At 51.5% G+C, this 21,902-nt stretch overlaps 1 protein-coding gene and 2 pseudogenes across 1 annotated transcript in view; 2 read left to right on the forward strand and 1 right to left on the reverse strand.

The window, feature by feature from the left end:
* The window catches only part of LOC112209258 (uncharacterized), a 35,548-nt gene extending 14,058 nt beyond the window's left edge, over positions 1-21,490 (reverse strand). Inside the window, exons 1-3 of the mRNA XM_063811025.1 lie at positions 21,200-21,490; positions 18,693-18,838; positions 17,718-17,779 (exon numbers count right to left, since the gene is read on the reverse strand). Coding sequence (XP_063667095.1) covers positions 17,718-17,779; positions 18,693-18,838; positions 21,200-21,490 — 499 coding nt within the window. The remainder of the gene's footprint in view (positions 1-17,717; positions 17,780-18,692; positions 18,839-21,199) is intronic.
* On the forward strand, positions 11-1,726 carry LOC104006318 (serine/threonine-protein phosphatase 4 regulatory subunit 2-like; annotated as a pseudogene).
* LOC134810045 (mucin-1-like) lies at positions 2,627-4,341 on the forward strand (annotated as a pseudogene).
* Positions 21,491-21,902: the final 412 nt, after the last annotated feature.

Consider the following 21,902-nt stretch of genomic DNA (forward strand, 5'->3'; position numbering starts at 1 on the left):
GGAGTGGGAGGATGTCGGGGGGTGGGGGGAGGCATTCCGGTCCCCAAGAGACCTGCGGAGGGAGGCGGAGACTGTGAGGGACTCCGGGAAGCCATGGACGTCGAGAGGCTCCAGGAGGCGCTGAAAGATTTTGAGAAGAGGGGAAAAAGGAAGTTTGTCCTGTCCAGGATCAGTTTCTTTGTCATGTAGCCAAGACTGGAGAAACAGATTCAGTGGTCCCAATTTAAAGGCTATTTTATTTTCAAACTGGAGAAAGTGATGGATGATTTCAGAACTTCAGCTCCTGCGCCAAGAGGTCCTCCCAACCCTAATGTCGAATATATTCCCTTTGATGAAATGAAGGAAAGAATACTGAAAATTGTCACTGGATTTAACAGTATCCCTTTTACTATTCAGCGTCTATGTGAATTGTTAACAGATCCAAGGAGAAACTATACAGGAACAGACAAATTTCTCAGAGGAGTAGAAAAGGATGTGATGGTTGTTAGCTGTGTTTATCCTTCTTCAGAAAAAAACAATTCCAATAGTTTAAATTGGATAAATGGTGTTATGCTTCCTGGAAATTCACCAAGCTATACTGAGAGGTCTAATATAAATGGGCCTGGGACACCCAGGCCACATAATCGACCAAAGGTTTCTTTGTCAGCCCCCATGACAACAAATGGGTCGCCTGACAGCACAGACAGCAAGGAGGTAAATTTGCAGCAAAATGAAGAGAAAAATCACAGTGACTCTTCGACATCTGAATCAGAAGTTTGCTCGGTGAGCGCTTTGAAAAATAAACATCCAGATGAAGATGCTGTGGAAGCTGAGGGGCATGAGGTAAAAAGACTCACGTTTGACAAAAAAGGCGAAGTCAGAGAAACAGCCATTCAAGCCACTTGCAGCGAAATTTCTTTGGTTATGGTAGAAGAAACAGAAGCATCACCTTCATCTCAGGATAAAGACAAAGAAAGCCGTTGTACCCGGCAGCACGTACAGAAGAGGATGAAGAAGATGAAGAGGAAGAAGAAGGGATTGAGAGACCATCTGTAAAAGGGAGGAGTAAGAAGATCCTCAAATTCTTATATTCATTGCTTTCGTGAAAGAATTGTACATAATAGAACTCCTTGTAATGCCGACATTGGGCTTTTCTCCCACCTGTATGTAGTTGTTGCTGAATTTCAGGGGATGTGATTTGAACTATAGAACATCAGAATTCATGAAACTTAACTGTGGAGGTATTTTGAAAATAAAATTTAAGTACAACAACATTTGCTTATTTTTAGAGTCTTTTATGACATCAAGAGAAATGATCCCGAAAAGAAAAAATCAAGAAAAAGAATCTGATGATGCCTCAACTGTGAACGAAGAGACTTCTGAGGAAAATAATCAAATGGAGGAATCTGATGTGTCTCAAGCTGAGAAAGATTTACTACATTCCGAAGGTAATGAAAACGAAGGCCCTGAAAGTAGTGGTTCTTCTGACTGCCGTGAAACAGAAGAATTAGTAGGATCCAGTTCCAGTAAAACTGGAGAGATTCTTTCAGAATCATCTATGGAAAATGATGACGAAGCCACAGAAGTCACCGATGAACCAATGGAACAAGACTATTTAGAAACATTCAGATGCAGTATTTTACATACAGTTCTGGTTTTAACGCCGTATAAAACTTTTATGTAAAAAAGTGGACCTTTAGTTTTACAAGAAAAGCAGGTTGTAAAATAAAGTACTTTATGGATAATTCCTGGAAGAGTTGTACACGTAAGAACTGTGAATATCAGCTCCTCTGGGTCCTGCTTACCTTACCGCTGATCTTTCTTTCTTTCTTTCTTTTGGTCTGGGCAAATCAGTGGTTTGTGTATAGATTTTTTTTTTTTTTAATTTAGGATTAAGGTTTTTAAACTGGAAGGTAATCATAATGTTGAAAAGTTTTTTGAGATTGTCACATTTAGTTTATACATATGCAAGAAGCTTTTTGTCTTGTCTCTTTCTGATAGCTCTAGCAGTTTTCATATTTTGGTCATAGTTTCAACATTTTAACATGTGAATAATAGGGTTTCATGCTGGTTTCCAGATTTTATTGTTCAGCTACGTACAATGGAACTTTAAGTTATATTCTAAGGGGGGAAATGTTATATTTTTCTGTTTCTATAAGAGATGAATACAGTGGATACTTTTTCTATTGGTAATGATTGAGTTCACCTCTTTCAGAAGACATTTTCTTTCGCTTCTGAGTAATTGAAATAAAATCTGGCCTTTGTGAAACCCTGGAAATACCACGACCCGCAACTAGAAACACCAATACCAGCTCCTCCACGAGTTTCCAGCTCCACAACCTAAGACATCAGAGGCAGCATTGGCTCCTCACGCAGATTCCAGCTCCGGGACCCTCATATTTGAACTGCAGGACCATCTCATCCCTGGATCTCCAGCTGCACCACACTCAAATTAGAACAACATCAGCTCCTCCCCAGGTCTCCACCTGCACAGCCCTCGAACGAGAACGTCAGCTCCTCCCTGGGTCTCCAGCTGCACGGCCCTAAAACTAGAACATCAGCTCCCGCCTGGGTCGCCAGTTGCACCATCCTCAAACTGGAACATCAGATCCCCACGGGTCTCCAGCTGCAGGGCCCTCAAACTGGAACATCAGCTCCCCACCAGATCTCCAGCTGCACGGCCCTCAAACTGGAACATCAGCTCCCCGCTGGATCTCCAGCTGCATGGCCTGCAAACTGGAACATGAGCTCCCCGCCGGGTCTCCAGCTGCATGGCCCTCAAACTGGAATATCAGCTCCACCCCGGGGCTCCAGGTGCACAGCTCTCAAACTGCAACATCAGCTCCCAGCCGGGTATCCAGCTGCATGGCCCTCAAACCGCAACATCAGTTCCTCCCCGGGTCTCCAGCTTCACGGCCCTCAAACTGGAACATCAGCTCCCCACCCAGGTCTCCAGCTCCACGGCCCTCAACCTGCAACATCAGCTCCCCACCGGGTCTCCAGATGCATGGCCCTCAAACTGGAACATCAACTCCCCACCAGGTCTCCAGATGCACGGCCTGTAAACTGGAACATCAGCTCCCATCAGATCTCCAGCTGCACAGCCCTCAAACTGGAATATCAGCTCCACCCCGGGGCTCCAAGTGCACAGCCCTCAAACTGCAACATTAGCTCCCAGCCAGGTATCCAGCTGCATGGCCCTCAAACTGCAACATCAGCTCCCAGCCAGGTATCCAGCTGCATGGCCCTCAAACTGCAACATCAGCTCCCCCCCGGGTCTCCAGCTTCACGGCCTTCAAACTGGAACATCAGCTCCCGTCAGGTCTCCAGCTGCACAGCCCTCAAACTGCAACATCAGCTCCCAGCCAGGTATCCAGCTGCATGGCCCTCAAACTGGAACATCAGCTCCCCGCCCGGGTCTCCAGCTCCACGGCCCTCAACCTGCAACATCAGATCTCCACCGGGTCTCCAGATGCACGGCTCTCAAACTGAAACATTGGCTCCCCGCCGGGTCTCCAGCTGCATGGCCTTAAACTGGAACATCAGCTCCCAGGCCCTCAAACAGGAACATCAGCTCCCCACAGGGTCTCCAGCTGCACGGCCCTCAAATTGCAACATCAGTTCCCCCCCTGGGTCTCCAGCTGCACCGCCTTAAACTGCAACATCAGCTCCCCGCTAGGTCTCCAGCAGCATGGCCCTCAACCTGGAACATCAGCTCCCACCCACCCGGGTCTCCAGCTCCACGGCCCTCAACCGGCAACACTGGCTCCCCACCGGTTCTCCAGATGCACGGCCCTCAAACTGGAACATCAGCTCCACCCGGGGTATCCAGCTGCACGGCCCTCAAACTGGAACATCAGCTCCCCGCCAGGTCTCCAGATGCACCACCCTCAAACTGGAACATCAGCTCCCCGCCGGGTCTCCAGCTGCACGGCCCTCAAACTGGAACATCAGCTCCCCGCCGGGTCTCCAGGTACACGGCCCTCAAACTGGAACATTAGCTCCCCCGCGGGTCTCCAGCTGCACAGACCTCAAACTTGAACATCAGCTCCCTGCCGGGTCATCAACTGCATGGCCCTCAAACTGGAACATCAGCTCCACCCCTGGGTCTCCAGCAGCACGGCCCTACAACTGGAACATCAGCTTCCCCCCGGGTCTCCAGCTGCACAGCCCTACAACTGGAACATCAGCTCCCTGCCAGGTCTCCAGCTGCATGGCCCTCAAACTGGAACATCAGCTCCCCGCCAGGTTCAAACTGTTCCAGTTTGAGGGCCGTGCAGCTGAAGACCCGGTGGGGAGCTGATGTTCCAGTCTGAGGGCCGTGCAGCTGGATACCCGGTGGGGAGCTGAAGTTCCAGTTTGAGGGCTGTGAAGCTGGAGACCCGGTGGGGAGCTGATGTTCCAGTTTGAGGGCCGTGCAGCTGGAGACTCGGTGGTAGCTGATGTTGCAGTTTGAGGGCCGTGCAGCTGGAGACCCGGGTGGGAACCGATGTTCCAGTTTGGGAGCCATGCAGCTGGAGGCACTGCGGGGAGCAGATGTTCCAGTTTGATGTTCCCCCCAGGTCTCCAGGTGCACGGCCCTCAAACTGGAACATCAGCTCCCCGGCCCTCAAACCGGAACATCAGCTCCCTGCCGGATCTCCAGCTGCACAGCCGTCAACATCAGCTCCTCCCCGAGTCCTCAGCTGCGCAACCCTCAAGTTAGAACATCAGCTTCTCCCCAAGTCTTCAGCTGTGCAACCCTCAATCTAGAACATCAGTTCCTCTCTGGGTCTGCAGCTGCAAGACCCTGAAACTACATCAGCTTCTCTCTGGGTCTGCAGCTGCAAGACCCTCAAACTACAACATCAGCTTCCCTACAGGTCTCCAGTTCCGTGACCCTAAATCTAGAACATCAGCTCCTCCCTGAGTCTCCAACTGAAAGACCCACAACGCGAACAACTTCAGCTCCTCCACAAGTCTTCAGCTGCACGACGCTCAATCTAGAACATCAGCTCCTCTCCAGGTCTGCAGCTGCAAGACCCTCAAACTACAACGTCAGCTCCTCTCCGGGTTTTCACCTCCATGACCCTCAATCTAGAACATCAGCTCCTCCCTGAGTCTCCAGCTGACAGACCATCAAAGTGAACATCATCAGCTCCTCCCCGAGTCTTCAGCTGCACGATGTTCAATCTAGAACATCAGCTCCTGTCTGGTTCTCCAGCTGTACGACCCTCAAACTACAACCTCAGCTCTTCCCCGAGTCTTCTGCAGCATGATCCTCAATCTAGAACATAAGCTCCTCTCTGGGTGTCCAGCTGTAGGGACCTCAAGTTAGAACGTCAGCTCCTCCCAGAGTCTTCAGCTGCACGACCCTCAATCTATAACATCAGCTCCTCTCCGGGTTTCCAGCTCCATGACCCTAAAAATACATGAGCAGCTCCTCCCTGAATCTTCAGCTGCACAACCTCAAATTACAACATCAGCTCCTGTCTGCATCTCCAGCTGCAGGGCCCTCAAACTAGAATATCAGCTCCTCCCCGAGTCTTCAGCTGCACGACCCTCAAACTAGATCATCAGTTCCTGTACAGATCTCCAACTGTAGGGCCCTCAAAATAGAACATCAGCTCCTCCCCGAGTCTGCAGCTGCAAGACCCTCAAATTACAACCTCAGCTCCTCCCCGAGTCTTCAGCTGCACAACCCTCAATCTCGAACATTGGCTCCTCTCCGGGTCTGCAGCTGCAGGGCCCTCAAACTATAACATCAGCTCCTCTCCGGGTCTGCAGCTGTAAGGCTCTCAATCTAGAAATTCAGCTCCTCCCCGAGTCTTCTGCTGCACGACCCTCAACCTAGAACCGCAGCTCCTACCCGAGTCTTCAGCTGCACGACCCTCAATCTAGAAAATCAGCTCCTCTCCAGGTCTGCAGCTGCAAGACCCTCAAAACTAGAACATCAGCTCCTCTGCAGGTCTGCAGCTGCACGACCCTCAAACTAGAACATCAGCTCCTCTCCAGGTCTGCAGCTGCAAGACCCTCAAACTAGAACATCACCTTCTCTCCAGGTCTCCAGTTCCGTGACCCTAAATCTAGAACATCAGCTCCTCCCTGAATCTCCAACTGAAAGACCTTCAACGCGAACAACATCACCTCCTCCCCAAGTCTTCAGCTGCAAGACCCTCAAACTGGAACATCAGCTCCTCTCCGGGTCTGCAGCTGCAAGATTCTCAAATCAGAACATCAGCTCCTCTCCGAGTGTGCAGCTGCACGACCCTCAAACTAGAACATCAGCTCCTCTCCGGGTCTGCAGCTGCAAGTTTCTCAAATCAGAACATCAGCTCCTCTCCGAGTCTGCAGCTGCACGACCCTCAAACTAGAACATCAGCTCCTCTCCAGAACTGCAGCTGCAAGACCCTCAAACTAGAATATCAGCTCCACTCCGGGTCTGCAGCTGCAAGACCCTCAATCTAGAACCTCAGCTCCTCCCCGGGTCTTCAGCTGCATGACCCCCAAGTTAGAACCTCAGCTCCTCCCTGAGTCTTCAGCTGCATGACCCTCAATCTAGAACATCAGCTCCTCTCCAGGTCTGCAGCTGCACGTCCCTCAAACTAGAACATCAGCTCCTCTCCTGGTCTCCAGCTGCACGACCCTCAAACTAGAACATCAGCTCCTCTCCAGGTCTGCAGCTGCAAGATTCTCAAATCAGAACATCAGCTCCTCTCCAGGTCTCCAGCTGCACGACCCTCAAACTAGAACGTCAGCTCCTCTCCGGAACTGCAGCTGCAAGACCCTCAAACTAGAATATCAGCTCCACTCCGGGTCTGCAGCTGCAAGACCCTCAATCTAGAACCTCAGCTCCTCCCCGGGTCTTCAGCTGCATGACCCCCAAACTAGAACCTCAGCTCCTCCCCGAGTCTTCAGCTGCATGACCCTCAATCTAGACATCAGCTCCTATCCAGGTCTGCAGCTGCACGTCCCTCAAACTAGAACATCAGCTCCTCTCCAGGTCTCCAGCTGCACGACCCTCAAACTAGAACATCAGCTCCTCTCCAGGTCTGCAGCTGCACGTCCCTCAAACTAGAACATCAGCTCCTCTCCAGGTCTCCAGCTGCACGACCCTCAAACTAGAACATCAGCTCCTCTCCGGAACTGCAGCTGCAAGACCCTCAAACTAGAACATCAGCTCCTCTCCGGGTCTGCAGCTGCACGACCCTCAATCTAGAACCTCAGCTCCTCCCCGGGTCTTCAGCTGCATGACCCTCAAACGAGAACGTCAGCTCCTCCCCGAGTCTTCAGCTGCACGACCCTCAATCTAGAACATCAGCTCCTATCCAGGTCTCCAGCTGCACGACCCTCAAACTAGAACATCAGCTCCTCCCTGGGTCTGCAGCTGGAAGATCCACTAACTAGAACATCAGCTCCTGCCGGGTCTGCAGCTCCATGACCCTCGATCAAGATTACCAGCTCTTCCCTGAGTCTCCAGCTGAAAGACCCTCAACGTGAACATCACCTCCTCCCCGAGTCCTCAACTGCACAACCCTCAAACTACAACATCTCCTCCTCTCCGAGTCTGCAGCTGCACGACCCTCAAACTAGAACATCAGCTCCTCTCCAGAACTGCAGCTGCAAGACCCTCAAACTAGAATATCAGCTCCACTCCGGGTCTGCAGCTGCAAGACCCTCAATCTAGAACCTCAGCTCTTCCCCGGCTCTTCAGCTGCATGACCCCCAAGTTAGAACCTCAGCTCCTCCTCGAGTCTTCAGCTGCATGACCCTCAATCTAGAACATCAGCTCCTATCCAGGTCTGCAGCTGCACGTCCCTCAAACTAGAACATCAGCTCCTCTCCAGGTCTCCAGCTGCACGACCCTCAAACTAGAACATCAGCTCCTCTCCGGGTCTGCAGCTGCAAGATTCTCAAATCAGAACATCAGCTCCTCTCCGAGTCTGCAGCTGCACGACCCTCAAACTAGAACATCAGCTCCTCTCCAGAACTGCAGCTGCAAGACCCTCAAACTAGAATATCAGCTCCATTCCGGGTCTGCAGCTGCAAGACCCTCAATCTAGAACCTCAGCTCCTCCCCGGGTCTTCAGCTGCATGACCCCCAAATTAGAACCTCAGCTCCTCCCCGAGTCTTCAGCTGCATGACCCTCAAACGAGAACATCAGCTCCTCCCCGAGTCTTCAGCTGCACGACCCTCAATCTAGAACATCAGCTCCTATCCAGGTCTCCAGCTGCACGACCCTCAAACTAGAACATCAGCTCCTCCCTGGGTCTGCAGCTGGAAGATCCACTAACTAGAACATCAGCTCCTGCCGGGTCTGCAGCTCCATGACCCTCGATCAAGATTACCAGCTCTTCCCTGAGTCTCCAGCTGAAAGACCCTCAACGTGAACAACATCAACTCCTCCCCGAGTCCTCAACTGCACGACCCTCAAACTACAACATCTCCTCCTCCCCGAGTCTGCAGCTGCACGACCGTCAACATAGAACATCAGCTCCTCTCCAGGTCTGCAGCTACAAGAACCTAATCGTAGAAGATCAGCTCCTCCGTGGGTCTGCAGCTACAAGAACCTAATCGTAGAAGATCAGCTCCTCCGTGGGTCTGCAGCTGGAAGATCCACTAACTAGAACATCGGCTCCTGTCCAGGTCTCCAGCTCCATGACCCTCAATCAAGATTATCAGCTCCTCCCTGAGTCTCCAGCTGAAAGACCCTCAATGCGAACAACATCAGCTCCTCCCCGAGTCCTCAGCTGCATGACCCTCAAATACAACATCAGCTCCTCCCCGAGTCTTCAGCTGCACGACCCTCAATCTAGAACATCAGCTCCTCTCCGGGTCTGCAGCTGCAAGATTCTCAAATACAACATCAGCTCCTCCCCGAGTCTTCAGCTGCATGACCCTCAAACTAGAACATCAGGTCCTCTCCAGGTCTGCAGCTGCAAGACCCTCAAATACAACATCAGCTCCTCCCCGAGTCTTCAGCTGCACGACCCTCAATCTAGAACATCAGCTCCTCTCCGGGTCTGCAGCTGCAAGATTCTCAAATCAGAACATCAGCTCCTCTCCGAGTCTGCAGCTGCACGACCCTCAAACTAGAACATCAGCTCCTCTCCGGAACTGCAGCTGCAAGACCCTCAAACTAGAATATCAGCTCCACTCCGGGTCTGCAGCTGCAAGACCCTCAAACTAGAACCTCAGCTCCTCCTCGAGTCTTCAGCTGCATGACCCTCAATCTAGAACATCAGCTCCTCTCCGGGTCTGCAGCTGCAAGAACCTAACAGTAGAACATCAGCTCCTCCCTGGGTCTGCAGCTGGAAGATCCACTAACTAGAACATCAGCTCCTGTCCGGGTCTCCAGCTCCATGACCCTCAATCAAGATTATCAGCTCCTCCCTGAGTCTCCAGCTGAAAGACCCTCAAGGCGAACAACATCAGCTCCTCCCCGAGTCCTCAGCTGCATGACCCTCAAACTACAACATCTCCTCCTCCCCGAGTCTGCAGCTGCAAGACCCTCAATCTAGAACCTCAGCTCCTCCCCGGGTCTTCAGCTGCATGACCCTCAAACTAGAACATCAGCTCCTCCCCGAGTCTTCAGCTGCACGACCCTCAAACTAGAACATCAGGTCCTCTCCAGGTCTGCAGCTGCAAGACCCTCAAACTAGAACATCAGCTCCTCTCCAGGTCTGCAGCGGCAAGACCCTCAAACTAGAACATCAGCTCCTCTCCAGGTCTCCAGCTGCACGACCCTCAATCTAGAACATCAGCTCCTCTCCAGGTCTGCAGCTGCAGGGCCCTCAAGGTGGAACATCAGCTCCTCCCCAAGCTAGAACACCTCTCCCACCTGGATCTCCAGCTCCACGACCCTCACAGAACAGCCACACTGGCTCCTTCATTGTCTTCAGCTCCACAACCTAAGACATCAGTGGGAGCACCGGCTCCTCCCTGGACGTCCAGCTCAACAACTCTCATAGACTTAAAAGGCAGCACGTGCTCCTCCCCAAGACTCCATCTCCACCACCCTCAGATTTGAACAGCGGTAGCACCAGCTCCTCTCCAGGTCTTCAGCCCCACGACCCTCCCTAAACAATCCCTTCTCATGAAATTCAGCAGTCAAGAAATCTGCAGCGGAAGTAAATGAATAAATGTTTTGTTTTCAAATCGATGTCTCTTTTATGTTCGTGAGTTAACGTTTCTACTTTCCATTAGCCTTGCAATCTACTTATGTCCAATGTGAAATAGAAACACACCATTTGAAATCACGTTTAAAAACTTAGTAATATTTTTAAATAAAATCATCACACAGCTGTAGACACGATCTTATTTCTCTCTGCCTGTGCAGAAATCTTATGAAAATTCGAACTATGAATTTACTTTGTTGAGATTCCCAGAATACACATTAATCCCAACTGTTACTCCCCTCCTTAAAATCTTTTAACATATTCCCATCACCTGAGCATAAATGCCAGCTCCCATCCACAGCCCAAAGTGCCCAGCACGGCCCTGCCCTCTGCCCTGCCCTCTGCTCTGGCCTAAGGTCTCTCCCCTGTGCCGTTCCCTTCCTGACGGACAGGCCTCTGTCCGTTCCTCAAACCACACAGGCTCAGGCCTGACTCCAGGCCTTTGCCCTGCTGTGCCCTCTGCCTAGGGTGCCTTTCCCAGGCTCTGCATCCTCCTCTCAACCCGCTGAGCTCCAGCCTGCTGGTCGCCCCTCAGGTGGATGAACACATGGTGTCCTCTCGCCCCGCTGGCTTTTGCACAGGCTCTTCTCTGTGCCAGACACAAACCCTCTCTATCGGGGTTTACTCTCTAAATACCATTCGTCCTTGGAGTCTCCACTGAAATATTGCTCCCTGCCCACCCCCCTCCCTTGGACTTAACCTTGGTTAGGTTGCCAACCCCCGTCTCCTGACTCCGGGAAGCTAGATGCTCTCCTAGCACTCAGAACTTGCCCACCGCCACATTTTGCACACCCGTGATTACTGGGTTAGGTTGGTGCACAAGTCATCACGGTTTTTGCCATTACTATTAATGAACTGCAGCACCGGCTCCTCCCCATTTTTTTTTTTTTTTTTTTGCCATTACTTTTAATGACTGCTGCACCAACCTATTAGAATCATTCATATTTATTCATCCATCATCTGCCTTCCCCTCTAGAAAGGAAGCTCCATGAGAATAGAGGCCAAATCTACTCAAATCACTCCACCTTCCCAGCACATTGTTTGTCAATAATCATTTACCGACTGACTGATAGAGAAATGCCTTCCCTGTTGCTGGGATGAGGCACATGACACGCCCCTTTGAAAGTCACTGTCATGGACAGTTGGCATTTGCTCTTCACTGCTGCACCCGTGGCATGGCTGGGCTTAGGCTGATCTAGTCTGGCCTTGACTCCAGGCTGAGGATGGGAACCATGCCTGCTCCACACGCCTCTCATCCCACAGCCAGAGCCGCCGTTCCCTAGGGCATGCACATCTCGTGGGGAAAATCAAGAGCCTTAGAGGGCAGGCCTGGCAGCGCCACACATTCCAGGCTTCTGCTTCTGCCGTGTCTGTGAAAATCTCGTTGGCAGAAGCAAGTCACCCAGCCACGAGCCACACCTATGGGATGGATAAGTCCATCCACCCTCCCTCGGGCCCTGGCAAGGTTGTGGCTATGTCATACTCTTACGGGGGGAGTGAAAAATTGAGGCCCAACATTAAATCACCCACGCAAGAAATGTCAGCCTCTGTCCCCACGGCTGGAATCATTCTTCACCAGCCGGTTTGCCTGAATTCCCTTTGCAATGGTGTCTGCAGGTTTAGGCCAATGCTGTTCCCCGTGGAGGACAGAGAAGCCTCAATGGGCCTCCATCTGTTGGGAAGAACAAGATATTAGCTTGGTGCAAAACCACCGCAAGCCCCAGGAGGCCCTTGTGCCATGAGACAGGAGAGGGGGCAGAGAACTGTGGGAACTCAGGAAAGCTTGCATCCCCAGCCCCTCCCATGCATCCCCAGCCCCTCCCCTGTGACCCCAGCACCAGTCCTCTCCCCTGCTTGCCCCATCTCTGCTTTCTTTTTTTCATTTTCTTTCTTTCATTTTTTTTGAGACAGGGTCTGGCTGTGTCACCCAGGCTGGAGTGCAATGGCACGATCTCGGCTTACTGCAGCCTTCACCCCCTGGGCTGAAGCAATTCTCCCTCCTCAGCCTCCCCAGTGGCTGGGACTACAGGTGCATGCCACCATACCCAGCTAATTTTTATTTTATTTTTATTTATTTATTTTTGTAGAGACAGGATTTGCCATGTTGCCCAGGCTAGTCTCAAATTCCTGAGCTCAAGTAATCCTCCCACCTCAGCCTCCCAAAGTGCTGGGATTACAGGCGTGAGCCACCGAGTCCAACCTACTTTATTTTTCTCTACAGTACTTGGAACCTTCTAATGTACTAAGCACACGTGTATTTTCTTTCTGTCTGTCTTCCCTAGAACAGGAGCTTAACGTGAGCAGGTGTTTTTGTTTATCTCATTTATCACCCTATCCCCAGTGCCTGGAACAGGGTCTGGCACATGAATGGTGTGTTCTAAATAAATATTTTTAATAGATAAATAAATGAAATACCCTACAAGAGAAAGCTAGTATCTGGAACTCACCCATCAACAGAATCTAAAAGCCAAAGACCTTTAGCCTGTCTCCGCCTCTGAACACACCCAACCCCAGAGGAGCCAGCAGAGGAAAAAGAGGAACAAAGGTGGGGAAAGGAGCAGGTGGTGCCCACCCAGTAAGGAACCCTGAGGCTTAGGCCGAACCTGAGCTGCAGAAGGGACTAATCTAGGAACTGGGCGTGAGATTCAAGTTTAGATCTGTCTCGCCTGGATTTTGTAACACCTAAACAAGTTATTCTATTCTTTTTTTTTTTTTTTTTTTTGAGATGGAGTCTCACTGTCCCCCAGGCTGGAGTGCAGTGGCGCTATCTCAGCTCACTGCAACCTCTGCCTCCCGGGTTCAAGTGATTCTCATGCCTCAGCCTCCCGAGTAGCTGGGATTACAGGTGCACACCACCATTCCCAGCTAATTTTGTATTTTTAGTAGAGATAGGGTTTCACCACGTTGGCCCCCTGGCTCACGCCTGTAATCCCAGCACTTTGGGAGGCTGAGGTGGGCGGACCACGAGGTCAGGAGATTGAGACCATCCTGGCTAACACGGCGAAACCCCATCTCTATTAAAAATACAAAAAATTAGCTGGGCGTGGTGGCAGGTGCCTGTAGTCCCAGCTACTCAGGAGGCTGAGGCAGGAGAATCGCTTGAACTCCAGATGCAGAGGTTGCAGTGAGCCAAGATCAATGCCATTGCACTCCAGCCTGGGTGACAGAGCAAGCCTTCATCTCAAAAACAAACAAACAAACAAACAAACAAAAAACCTTCAAACGAATGTAAGAATTATTATTTTTTAAAGTACAGCTTTAAAAATGCCCCTTACAAATAATCAGTGTTATATTAAGGCAAACCCACTTCAGAAGCACAAAGTTAATTTCTTATAATTCCAAGAAATATGTGAATGTTAAAAAAAACCCAAACACCCGAAAAGGGATCAAACTCAAGATAGTTTGTAACACTTTATTGCAAAAAGAAGGGCAGAGAACAGTCTTCTTCTTCATACCTGTTCACCACAGTAATTTTTAGCAGCTCTCCTGTGCAAAGAGGTCTCATCAATGAATCAGCATACGGGCCACAAATACCTTCTCAGTGCAGTTTCACCTAGAATACAAGCACTCAGAAGCACACATTTAACTGAAGTGAGAAACCAGGCCATTTTGTAGCTTCACTTTTTCTACCAGTAATATATTAATTTCTTGAAATAGCCTAATAATTTAGTTCTACTATCAAAACAGAAGCCCAATCTGGGAGAACAATTATTATAGAAGTCAAACTAATTTCAATCATATTAGTATAGGAATTCATATTAGCATAGGCTAATAATTCATATTAGTAGAGGCGGGAGGATCACTTGAGCCTAAGAGTTTGACACCAGCCTGGGCAAGACAGTGAGACTCCATCTCTAATTTTTTTTTTTTAAATAAAGAAATTCAGAGAGAAGAAGGAAGAGGATATGTGTTTATCCAAGGACAAATTTTGTGTGCCTGTACATACAACACAACTATGAACCTTCCTTCACGCAGCTCACAATCTAGTAGCGAGAGGGAACTACGAAAACATGAGCCCCCACGATGAGGAAAAAGGCGCATATCAGAGAAAAGAAAAATGCTGCGATGATCCAATGGCAGGAGCAGCGCGCATCCACTTTCTTTGTTTTTTTGAGATGGGGTTTCGCTCTGTCTCCCAGGCTGGAGTGCCGTGGCTTGATCTCAGCTCAATGCAGCCTCAACCTCCCAGGCTCAAGTGATCTTCCCATCTCAGCCTCCCAAGTAGCTGGGAATACAGGCGTGCACCACTACACTTGTTTAGTTTTTGTAGAAACAGGGTCTCACAATGTTGCCAAGGCTGGCATCCTGAAGGGCGGGGGGGGGCTTCATCCTACAGAGATGAAAGGCAGAAGAAGCTCAGAGCCCAAAGCAAAGGGGTGGAGGACAAGGGCATCTTCAGAACAGAGTGGCTCAGCTGCGACATCCAGTAGGATGCCACCAGGCAGAGGTGTGGTGGAAAAACACAGGGCCACGGTGAATGCTCACATGTGAGGAGCAAACCACCACAGAACACAACAGAAACACAGTGTACTAAATCAGGCTTCAAATCGCAGCCCTCCAACTTGAGAGCTACCACAGGTAACCCGGAAAGGGAGCACGGACAGCACCGCCCACTGCCTGAGGCTATGAGATGGACCAGAAACCTGTGCTTATTAACAACCTGCCTTATTCCAGAAAGAATTCAGGGAACACAGAGACACTCACAGTACAGCAAAATAAAGTAAATGTGAATCATGTTGGCTGAGGAGAAAGTGAAGAGTCTAAGACTATGTCATAAAGTTTACCTCTACTCTAAACTCTCATTACTGGTGAGCCACCAATCTGACTTTAAGTTTTCTAGCAGCTAAATTGAAGAGGAAAATGTAATCAGGTAAAGGTTTATAAGATGCAAACAAAAGAGAACAGCCACCACAGTTTCTGAGAACACGCGCAGCTCCAGGAGAAATGGGGTGGCCATCTCCTGGGGCTGCCCCACAGCAAGCGTGTGAGCCCCAAAGCCAGCGTCTCTGAGGGTGAACGGTGACTACGGGCTTCATGGGGCCACACGCCTCCAGTACAAGCTGAGGAAATCTCCCAGGGTAATTCAAGGAACAGGGTCTCACAGTGTCGCCCAGGCTGGTCTCAAACTCCTGGGCTCAAGCGATCCCCCTGCCTCGGCCTCCCAAAGTGTTGGGAGGTCAGATGTGAGCCACTGCATCTGGCCCCGCATGCACTTTATAGAGGAGGGCTTTGCATCCTGAAGGGCGGGTGGAGCTTCATCCTGCAGAGATGAAAGGCAGAGGAAGCTCAGAGCCCAAGGTAAAGGGGGCCGCCTAAGAAAAGTGACTCCATTGGGACCACAGTGAGAGGGTCCCGATACACAGCTTGGGTTAAGCCAGACACTGATTTCAAAGTATCTCAGGAATGGTGTACTCAGCACCTGTCAGGCAATTCTCTCTCTCAAGCAGTCTCCTGGTAGATATTTAGTAGCAGCTGAAATCAAGATTATGTTCTGACTGACACTTGCTCATGGTTAAAGAGCTATATATGCTTTGAGGACCAGCTGAACTGGGGCAGGACTAATGCCCTCTGGTGAAAATACAGGAACCCAAACACACAAGTCAGAGCAGGAGGTGTCTCCCTAACCCCCAAACAATAATGCCGACCTTGGATTTGGGTTAAGTGCCTAGCCCAGCGTGTGAGTGTTCAGTAAGTGAAAACCATCATCACCATCATCAGGTAATGGAAAACCATCAAAGCTTTGAGCTGGCTTGTTAGCCAAGAATAGTAGCAGTGTATTAGCTACTACTAATACTCACAGCTGACAATTACTGAGCACTTGCTCCGTGCCAGGAATCACGGAAGCACCTCGCATGCATTTCCTCAATACTCCCTCCCAGTAACAGCGAGGACACAAAACTGGTAGAGCCAGGACTGGAATCCAGGCAGGCCCCAAAGCACTCCAGTGGAGCCTGCCAAGGTGGGCAGGCTACCATGCTAATGAGGTCCAGTATTTGACCACCACTCCTGGTTGAGCAAGTTTCACAGAAATCCTAAAACTAAACCTAAAATCTAAAAAGTTGAGCAAATGCATAAAAAGCAGCTGTTAAAATGGATCATAAATCTTGCATCACTCGCTGGAAAACCACTCAAAATAAACGTCTCTGAGACATGGCCTCTGAGGAGGGCACTCCGTGTGGCTCGTATCACCCTGGTGACAAACCACGTGAACCTGGGTGGTCACCTGACCATATTGAACAGGTGATACACAGAGCCATTTGCATCCACTGTGGTCAACATTTAGGAAGTTTTAAGCTGAGATTTGCCAAATTGTAGCCTACTGGATTCCGGGTTCTCTTGACATCTCTTACTAGTAGCCACGTCTTGCACTTTCCGAGTAAAAACGAACTAAGATGCAAATAAAAAAAAAAAAAACGAGGATTTAAGAATAATGAAAAGAGAAAAACCAAGAAAGCACAATCACTAGTGTAGAGATAACAGCATTTCTGAATTCCCTGAAAACAATCTATATAAATGCATGTGAAATAATACACCAGCATCTGTGGCCCACACGCCACATATTAGGAACTGATGTCGTAATATAAGGTAAACATGTTACTCCGAAAACACAAATCCTCACAAATCATTAGGCAGTAAGGCTGAATCCAGCACCCACCACCCCCAGCGCAGTGAGGCAGTGTCTAGCAGCCGGAGTGCTCCCCGCGCCCCAGTTCAGTCTCTGGCAACTTCAGATACTTCCCACTAATAACGAGGAGCCTTTCAACATTTTCACAACATCTCAAAACTGACCCCTTTTCTAGCTTAAATGGCACGGATCTGGAAAGGCAAACTATACACAGAATCAGAAAAGATGACTGCCCCTGAGGGATTACAGAAAAAGCAGCAGTCAGGTGTTCAATGAAGTAAAATGTATCCAATGATAGCTCAGGGGAGGGGGATCAATTGGGCTGAAACTGGCAAGAACGTAACTCCAGGGAGCTCACAACACGCAAGGACCCGGATTTCCCGCTGCCTGAACGCCCAGTATTCGCACACTGATAAGAACACCTCCCCATAACTCACCTGCCAGCGCCTCCAACACCCCCAATCCTCTCCCCAGGAACCCAGTCCCAGTTTCTGCAGTTCCTGTAACAGCCACGTTCCCACACAAGTGCTGCCTGAGCTCCCCAAGCCCTCCAACAATCACCCCCCAGTGCCCTCGAAGGTCTCTTCAGAGAAGTCACCAAGATGCAGTCACCCAGGAAATTCAAGCACCTCCAACTTACCAAAAGGCTTTCGGCTGTACAGAGCTAACCTTCCTATTCCCCTCCTAAACCTACAATCTAGTTTTCATTTCTCAAGAAGCCTTTCCCTGTGCTCACGCACGCAGTTGTTAGCTGGCTCGGTGAGGCACTCCAAGCAGTAACAGCAGTAGCCACAAAATAAACCAGAAGCATCTCCACCATGAAGCAGTAATAACAATTTGTCCTAATGATTCCTTTGTCCTTGGAAAATCAACTTCAGAAAGAAAGTTATCCACTGTGAACAGGGCAGGCTCACGGCTTCTTGGTCCGGAGACCCAGGTCCCACTGGCCACTCACCATTGGAGAGAGCTTGCTGAAGCTCGGTGTCCGATATCACTCCACTCCTGTCTCTATCAACCCTATAACATCAAGAAGACCAAATAAGCTGGCGATCGAAAGTTCAGGAAAAGCAAAACAAACGTCTCCTGTCAACCCTGCACCGACTCTGGAAGGCTCCCTCCTGGAACCTCCGCCTCTCCCGTCCCGCTGAGTACAGCGGAATCAAGGAAGTGCCCCAGGAGCCGATGTCCAGTGTGGTCTTCCCCTAAGAGGACAATCATCTTTCTCTCTCTTTTCCCACCTCAATCCTTCCCTTCCTTCCCCTCCTGGCCTGTCTGAATTCCCATTTGCACCAGTTTCCCTTTTTCACAAACAAGAAGAGATTCCCTCAGATAACTAAGCCATTCCCTGGCCATCAGTCACTACAGTTTCGGACATTCAGTGGAAAAGCAACCAGGGACAGAAGGCGCCGCCATAAAGGTCACCTGGCCCGAGCAGACGCCAGGTCGCTGCTTCTTCCTTGGCTGCTGACATTTTAACAGCGGCCCAGACAGTCTGTTTCCGCTTTCCCCAAACAAGCACCCTGGAGACCCTCCCCCTGACGGCTCTTGAGGCGAGAAAAAGGGCCTAGCCCAGGAGCCGGTGGCCGCGACCTCGGGTCTGCAGTGGCGCACTCTGCATCTTGGGAAGGGCCCGACGCACAGGACAGGGACCGGGCAGGAGGCAGGGGCGGCCCCAGGAGACCGGGCAGCGGACGGGGGAGACCGCGGGGGACCCGGAAGGGGATGGGGGCGGCCGCGGCGGTCGGGGAAGGGGTCGGGGGCGGCCGCGGGGGTCGGGGCAGGGGACGGGGGAGGCCGCTGGGGACACGGCAGGTGACGGGGGAGGCCGCGGGGCAACCGGCAGGGAACGGGGTTGGCCGCGGGGGTCGGGACAGGGGTCCGAGGCGGCTGCGGGGGAGGCGGGAGGTGCCGGGGCGGTGCCAGCCCGCACCTCTGGAAGACGTTCCACAGGAAGCTCTGGTCGGGCAGCGCCGCGCCCGCAGCAGGCCCAGGGCCGCCCGGGGCTGGGGCGGTAGGAGTAGGCAGCCAAGGGCCAAGGCCCGCCACTGGGCTGAGGCGCCTGCAGCGACTGGCGACCTCTCAGAGCGACACCGCTTCCGCCTCTGCTGGGGGTAGGGCCGGGCGTTACCGCTACTTCCGGGGGCGCAGGAAATGCGCGTTGTCCGGGATGCACAGGCCGCTTGCGCGTCGGCCGGGAAGGCGCTTGGAGACAATGTCCCGCGCTGCGACCCGGGACAGGCAGTGATGGAGCAGGGACTTAGTTTGCCTTTTAGTTCTTGTATAAAAAGAAGTTTTGAGGTGAATGTGATTCACGCTAACAGTCGGAAACTCTGGGCGGGGCGCGGTAGTTCACACTTGTCATCCCTGCGCTTTGGGAAGCGGAGGCGGCCGGAGCTCTTGAGCCCAGCAGTGCGGACCAGCCTGGGCAGCGTGGACCAGCCTGGGCAGCGTGGCTAGACCCCATCCCTACAAAAATTACAAAAAGTAGTCGGGCGTGGTGGGCTCCTGTGGTCCCATCTACTCCGTGGGCTGAGGCGGGAGGATCGCCTGAGCCCGGGAGGTCGAGGCCGCAGGGAGTCGAGATCACTGCACTCCAGCCCGGTGGATAGCGAGACTCTGAAAAAAAAAAAAAAAAAAAAGGCAGGCCGGGTGCGGTGGCTGACGCGTGTAATCCCAGCACTTTGGGAGGCCGAGGCCGGTGGATCACCTGAAGTCGGGAGTTCAAGACCAACCTGGCCAATATGGAGAAACCTAGTATCTACTAAAAATACAAAATTAGCCGGGCGTGGTGGCGCACGCCTGTAATCCCAGCTACTTGGGACGCTGAGGCAGGAGAATTGCTTGAACCCGGGAGGCAGAGGTTGCAGTGAGCCGAGATCAGGCCATTGCACTCCAGTCCTGGGCAACAAGAGCAAAACTCCGTCTCAAAAAAAAAAAAAAAAAAAAAAGGCAAAGCACAATTCGCGTGGGAAGGGCAGTGTGCAGCGTTCTCCGTTGTCTGTTCCGCCCCCAAAAGCTTCCCTCCTTTAGGTTTAACCTGCGGCCCCGCGCTCTGCATCAGCGCGGTCCCCGACCCGTGCAGCTGGAAACACTGGGCGCCTCCCTGCCGCGCCCCTTCCCGCCCCGGTGGTGGTGCAGCCCTGCCTCCCGCAAGACAGCACTGCCTTCGTGCTGGATACAGTTCTATGGTGGAGCCTGGAGTGCCTGTAGCACAAATCCCGGAGTTGGGAAGTGCCCACCTTTGGGCCAGTGTGATCCCTGGGTCTTTCCCGCACGGGTGGTCTCATGCGGCCTTCCACTCCAGTCCTGTGTCTTGTGCCCCGGTTCAGAATACTACAATTATTCTCGTTATTTCATGGGGTTATTCCAGCTTTTCAGTTTCTTCAGTGCCTCATTCCATGAATGCTAACTTTTTTCATCCTCATAGTTCCTAGGGTTGTCTCTGAATTTTCACCCAGTTGCCTACCAAGATGTTGTCTGTGTCTATTGCAGGGGACGGTGCAGGTCTGAATATCTTACTCACAGTTCACCTTTTTGGTGCCTTTGATCCGTGTTAGGAATTATCCACATCTCCTCTCTGGGCAATATTCTACTTTCTTTTTATATTGACCCGATTATTTTACTTCTTTGGTGTGTCCTTTCTCCTAAAACATATGGGTTCACTTTGAAACCTTGAAACCCACATTTGTAAAACATTTTCAATAGGAAACATCGCTCCATGACTCATATAGTACTCCATGGAGTACTATAAACATTTACATTTCCAGACCACCCACTGCCCAGTGGTTTTCTTGGTCTCAGTACTCATGAAAACGGTCTGAAGGTTTGTTTTGGGTTCCTAAGCAGTAGACACACACACAACACTGCCTGTCAGTTATTTCTTGGAAACTAAATCAGCCCTTCTGTTGCCATCCTATCATGCTTCAGGGGTGCCTGTGCTGGTTTTTAATTCTTTGTCCTAACACTGAAATGTTTGCTCAAACGCCCATATTAATACTTCCTCTGAGTTTACAAAAGGATTTACTTTCTTACTGGTTGGGATGAAGCTGCCTGAGGTGGCCACCTGTTACTTTTCCTTCATTTATTGGACCAAGTCATTCCATTACATGTCAGCCATGGAGGTTTTCAAACTGTGGTCCCTGGACATGTTAGAAATGCAAATTCTCAGGCCAAACCAGGACTGAATCGGAAGATCTGGGGTAGGGTCCCTCCAGGACTGAATCGGAAGGTCTGGGGTAGGGTCCCCCCAGGACTGAATCGGAAGATCTGGGAGGGTCTGGTGCTGTGCACCCCGACATTCCCTCACTACCCCACTGCCTCTCCCTGCCCTGTGGTCACCACAGCAGCCGCCTCTGCAACCTTGACCATCAGCATGCAGGTCCCAGGGCTCGGGGGTCTCCTAACCCGTGCACCCCGACATCCCCCTCACTACCCCACCGCCTCTCCCTGGCTCTGCCTCTGCGTGGCTCCTCTCCTGCTGCCACCAGAAGGTTTTTGTAAAGCCCGACTCAGGGCGTGCATGGCCTCTCCCTCTCCCACACGTGGGCTCCCCGTCCCCTCCAGCTCAGCAAACACACAGCGCATCCAGGAGCCACGTGGGACCACAGTGTCCCATGGCCGGTCCCCCAGGTCCCTTGGATGTCTCACCCTGGTGAGCCCCTCGCCCTGGCTCCCTCCAGGAAGCCCCCATCTCCCCATACAGAAGGGATCTCTTCCCTCCTGAGCCATCGGTGCCCGACCCTCCCTCTCCTCTGTCGCCCCATTTGTGGCAGGTCAGCCACACCCGTGAGCCCCGGAGCTCTGTGAAGGCCGTCACGGCTCCTTATGATGGCGCCCAAACAGTGCAGGTGGCCGGAAGCTGTTCCCTGATGAAAGAAAGGAAAAGGAAAGGAGGAGGGAGGGAAGAAGGCCTTTTCTTGTCCCAAGAGACTTCTGTAGGAATTTTTGGGTGATACTGAGCATGGTAGACCCAGGTCATCTTTCCATGAGAGGGGCCAGAGTACAGCAGGCTCAGCCGCGGTCAGGGGCTCAGGGCGCCGGGGAAGCATTCGCGTGGGCTGCCCCCACGAGCCGCCTTTGCTACCAAGACCCACTCTTCCAGCCAGGCCTTGGGCCGGCCTTGCTTTCCCTTCGGACAAGG

Source organism: Pan troglodytes, chromosome 4, assembly GCF_028858775.2.
Source record: "Pan troglodytes isolate AG18354 chromosome 4, NHGRI_mPanTro3-v2.0_pri, whole genome shotgun sequence".
NCBI classification, from domain to species: Eukaryota; Metazoa; Chordata; class Mammalia; order Primates; family Hominidae; genus Pan; species Pan troglodytes.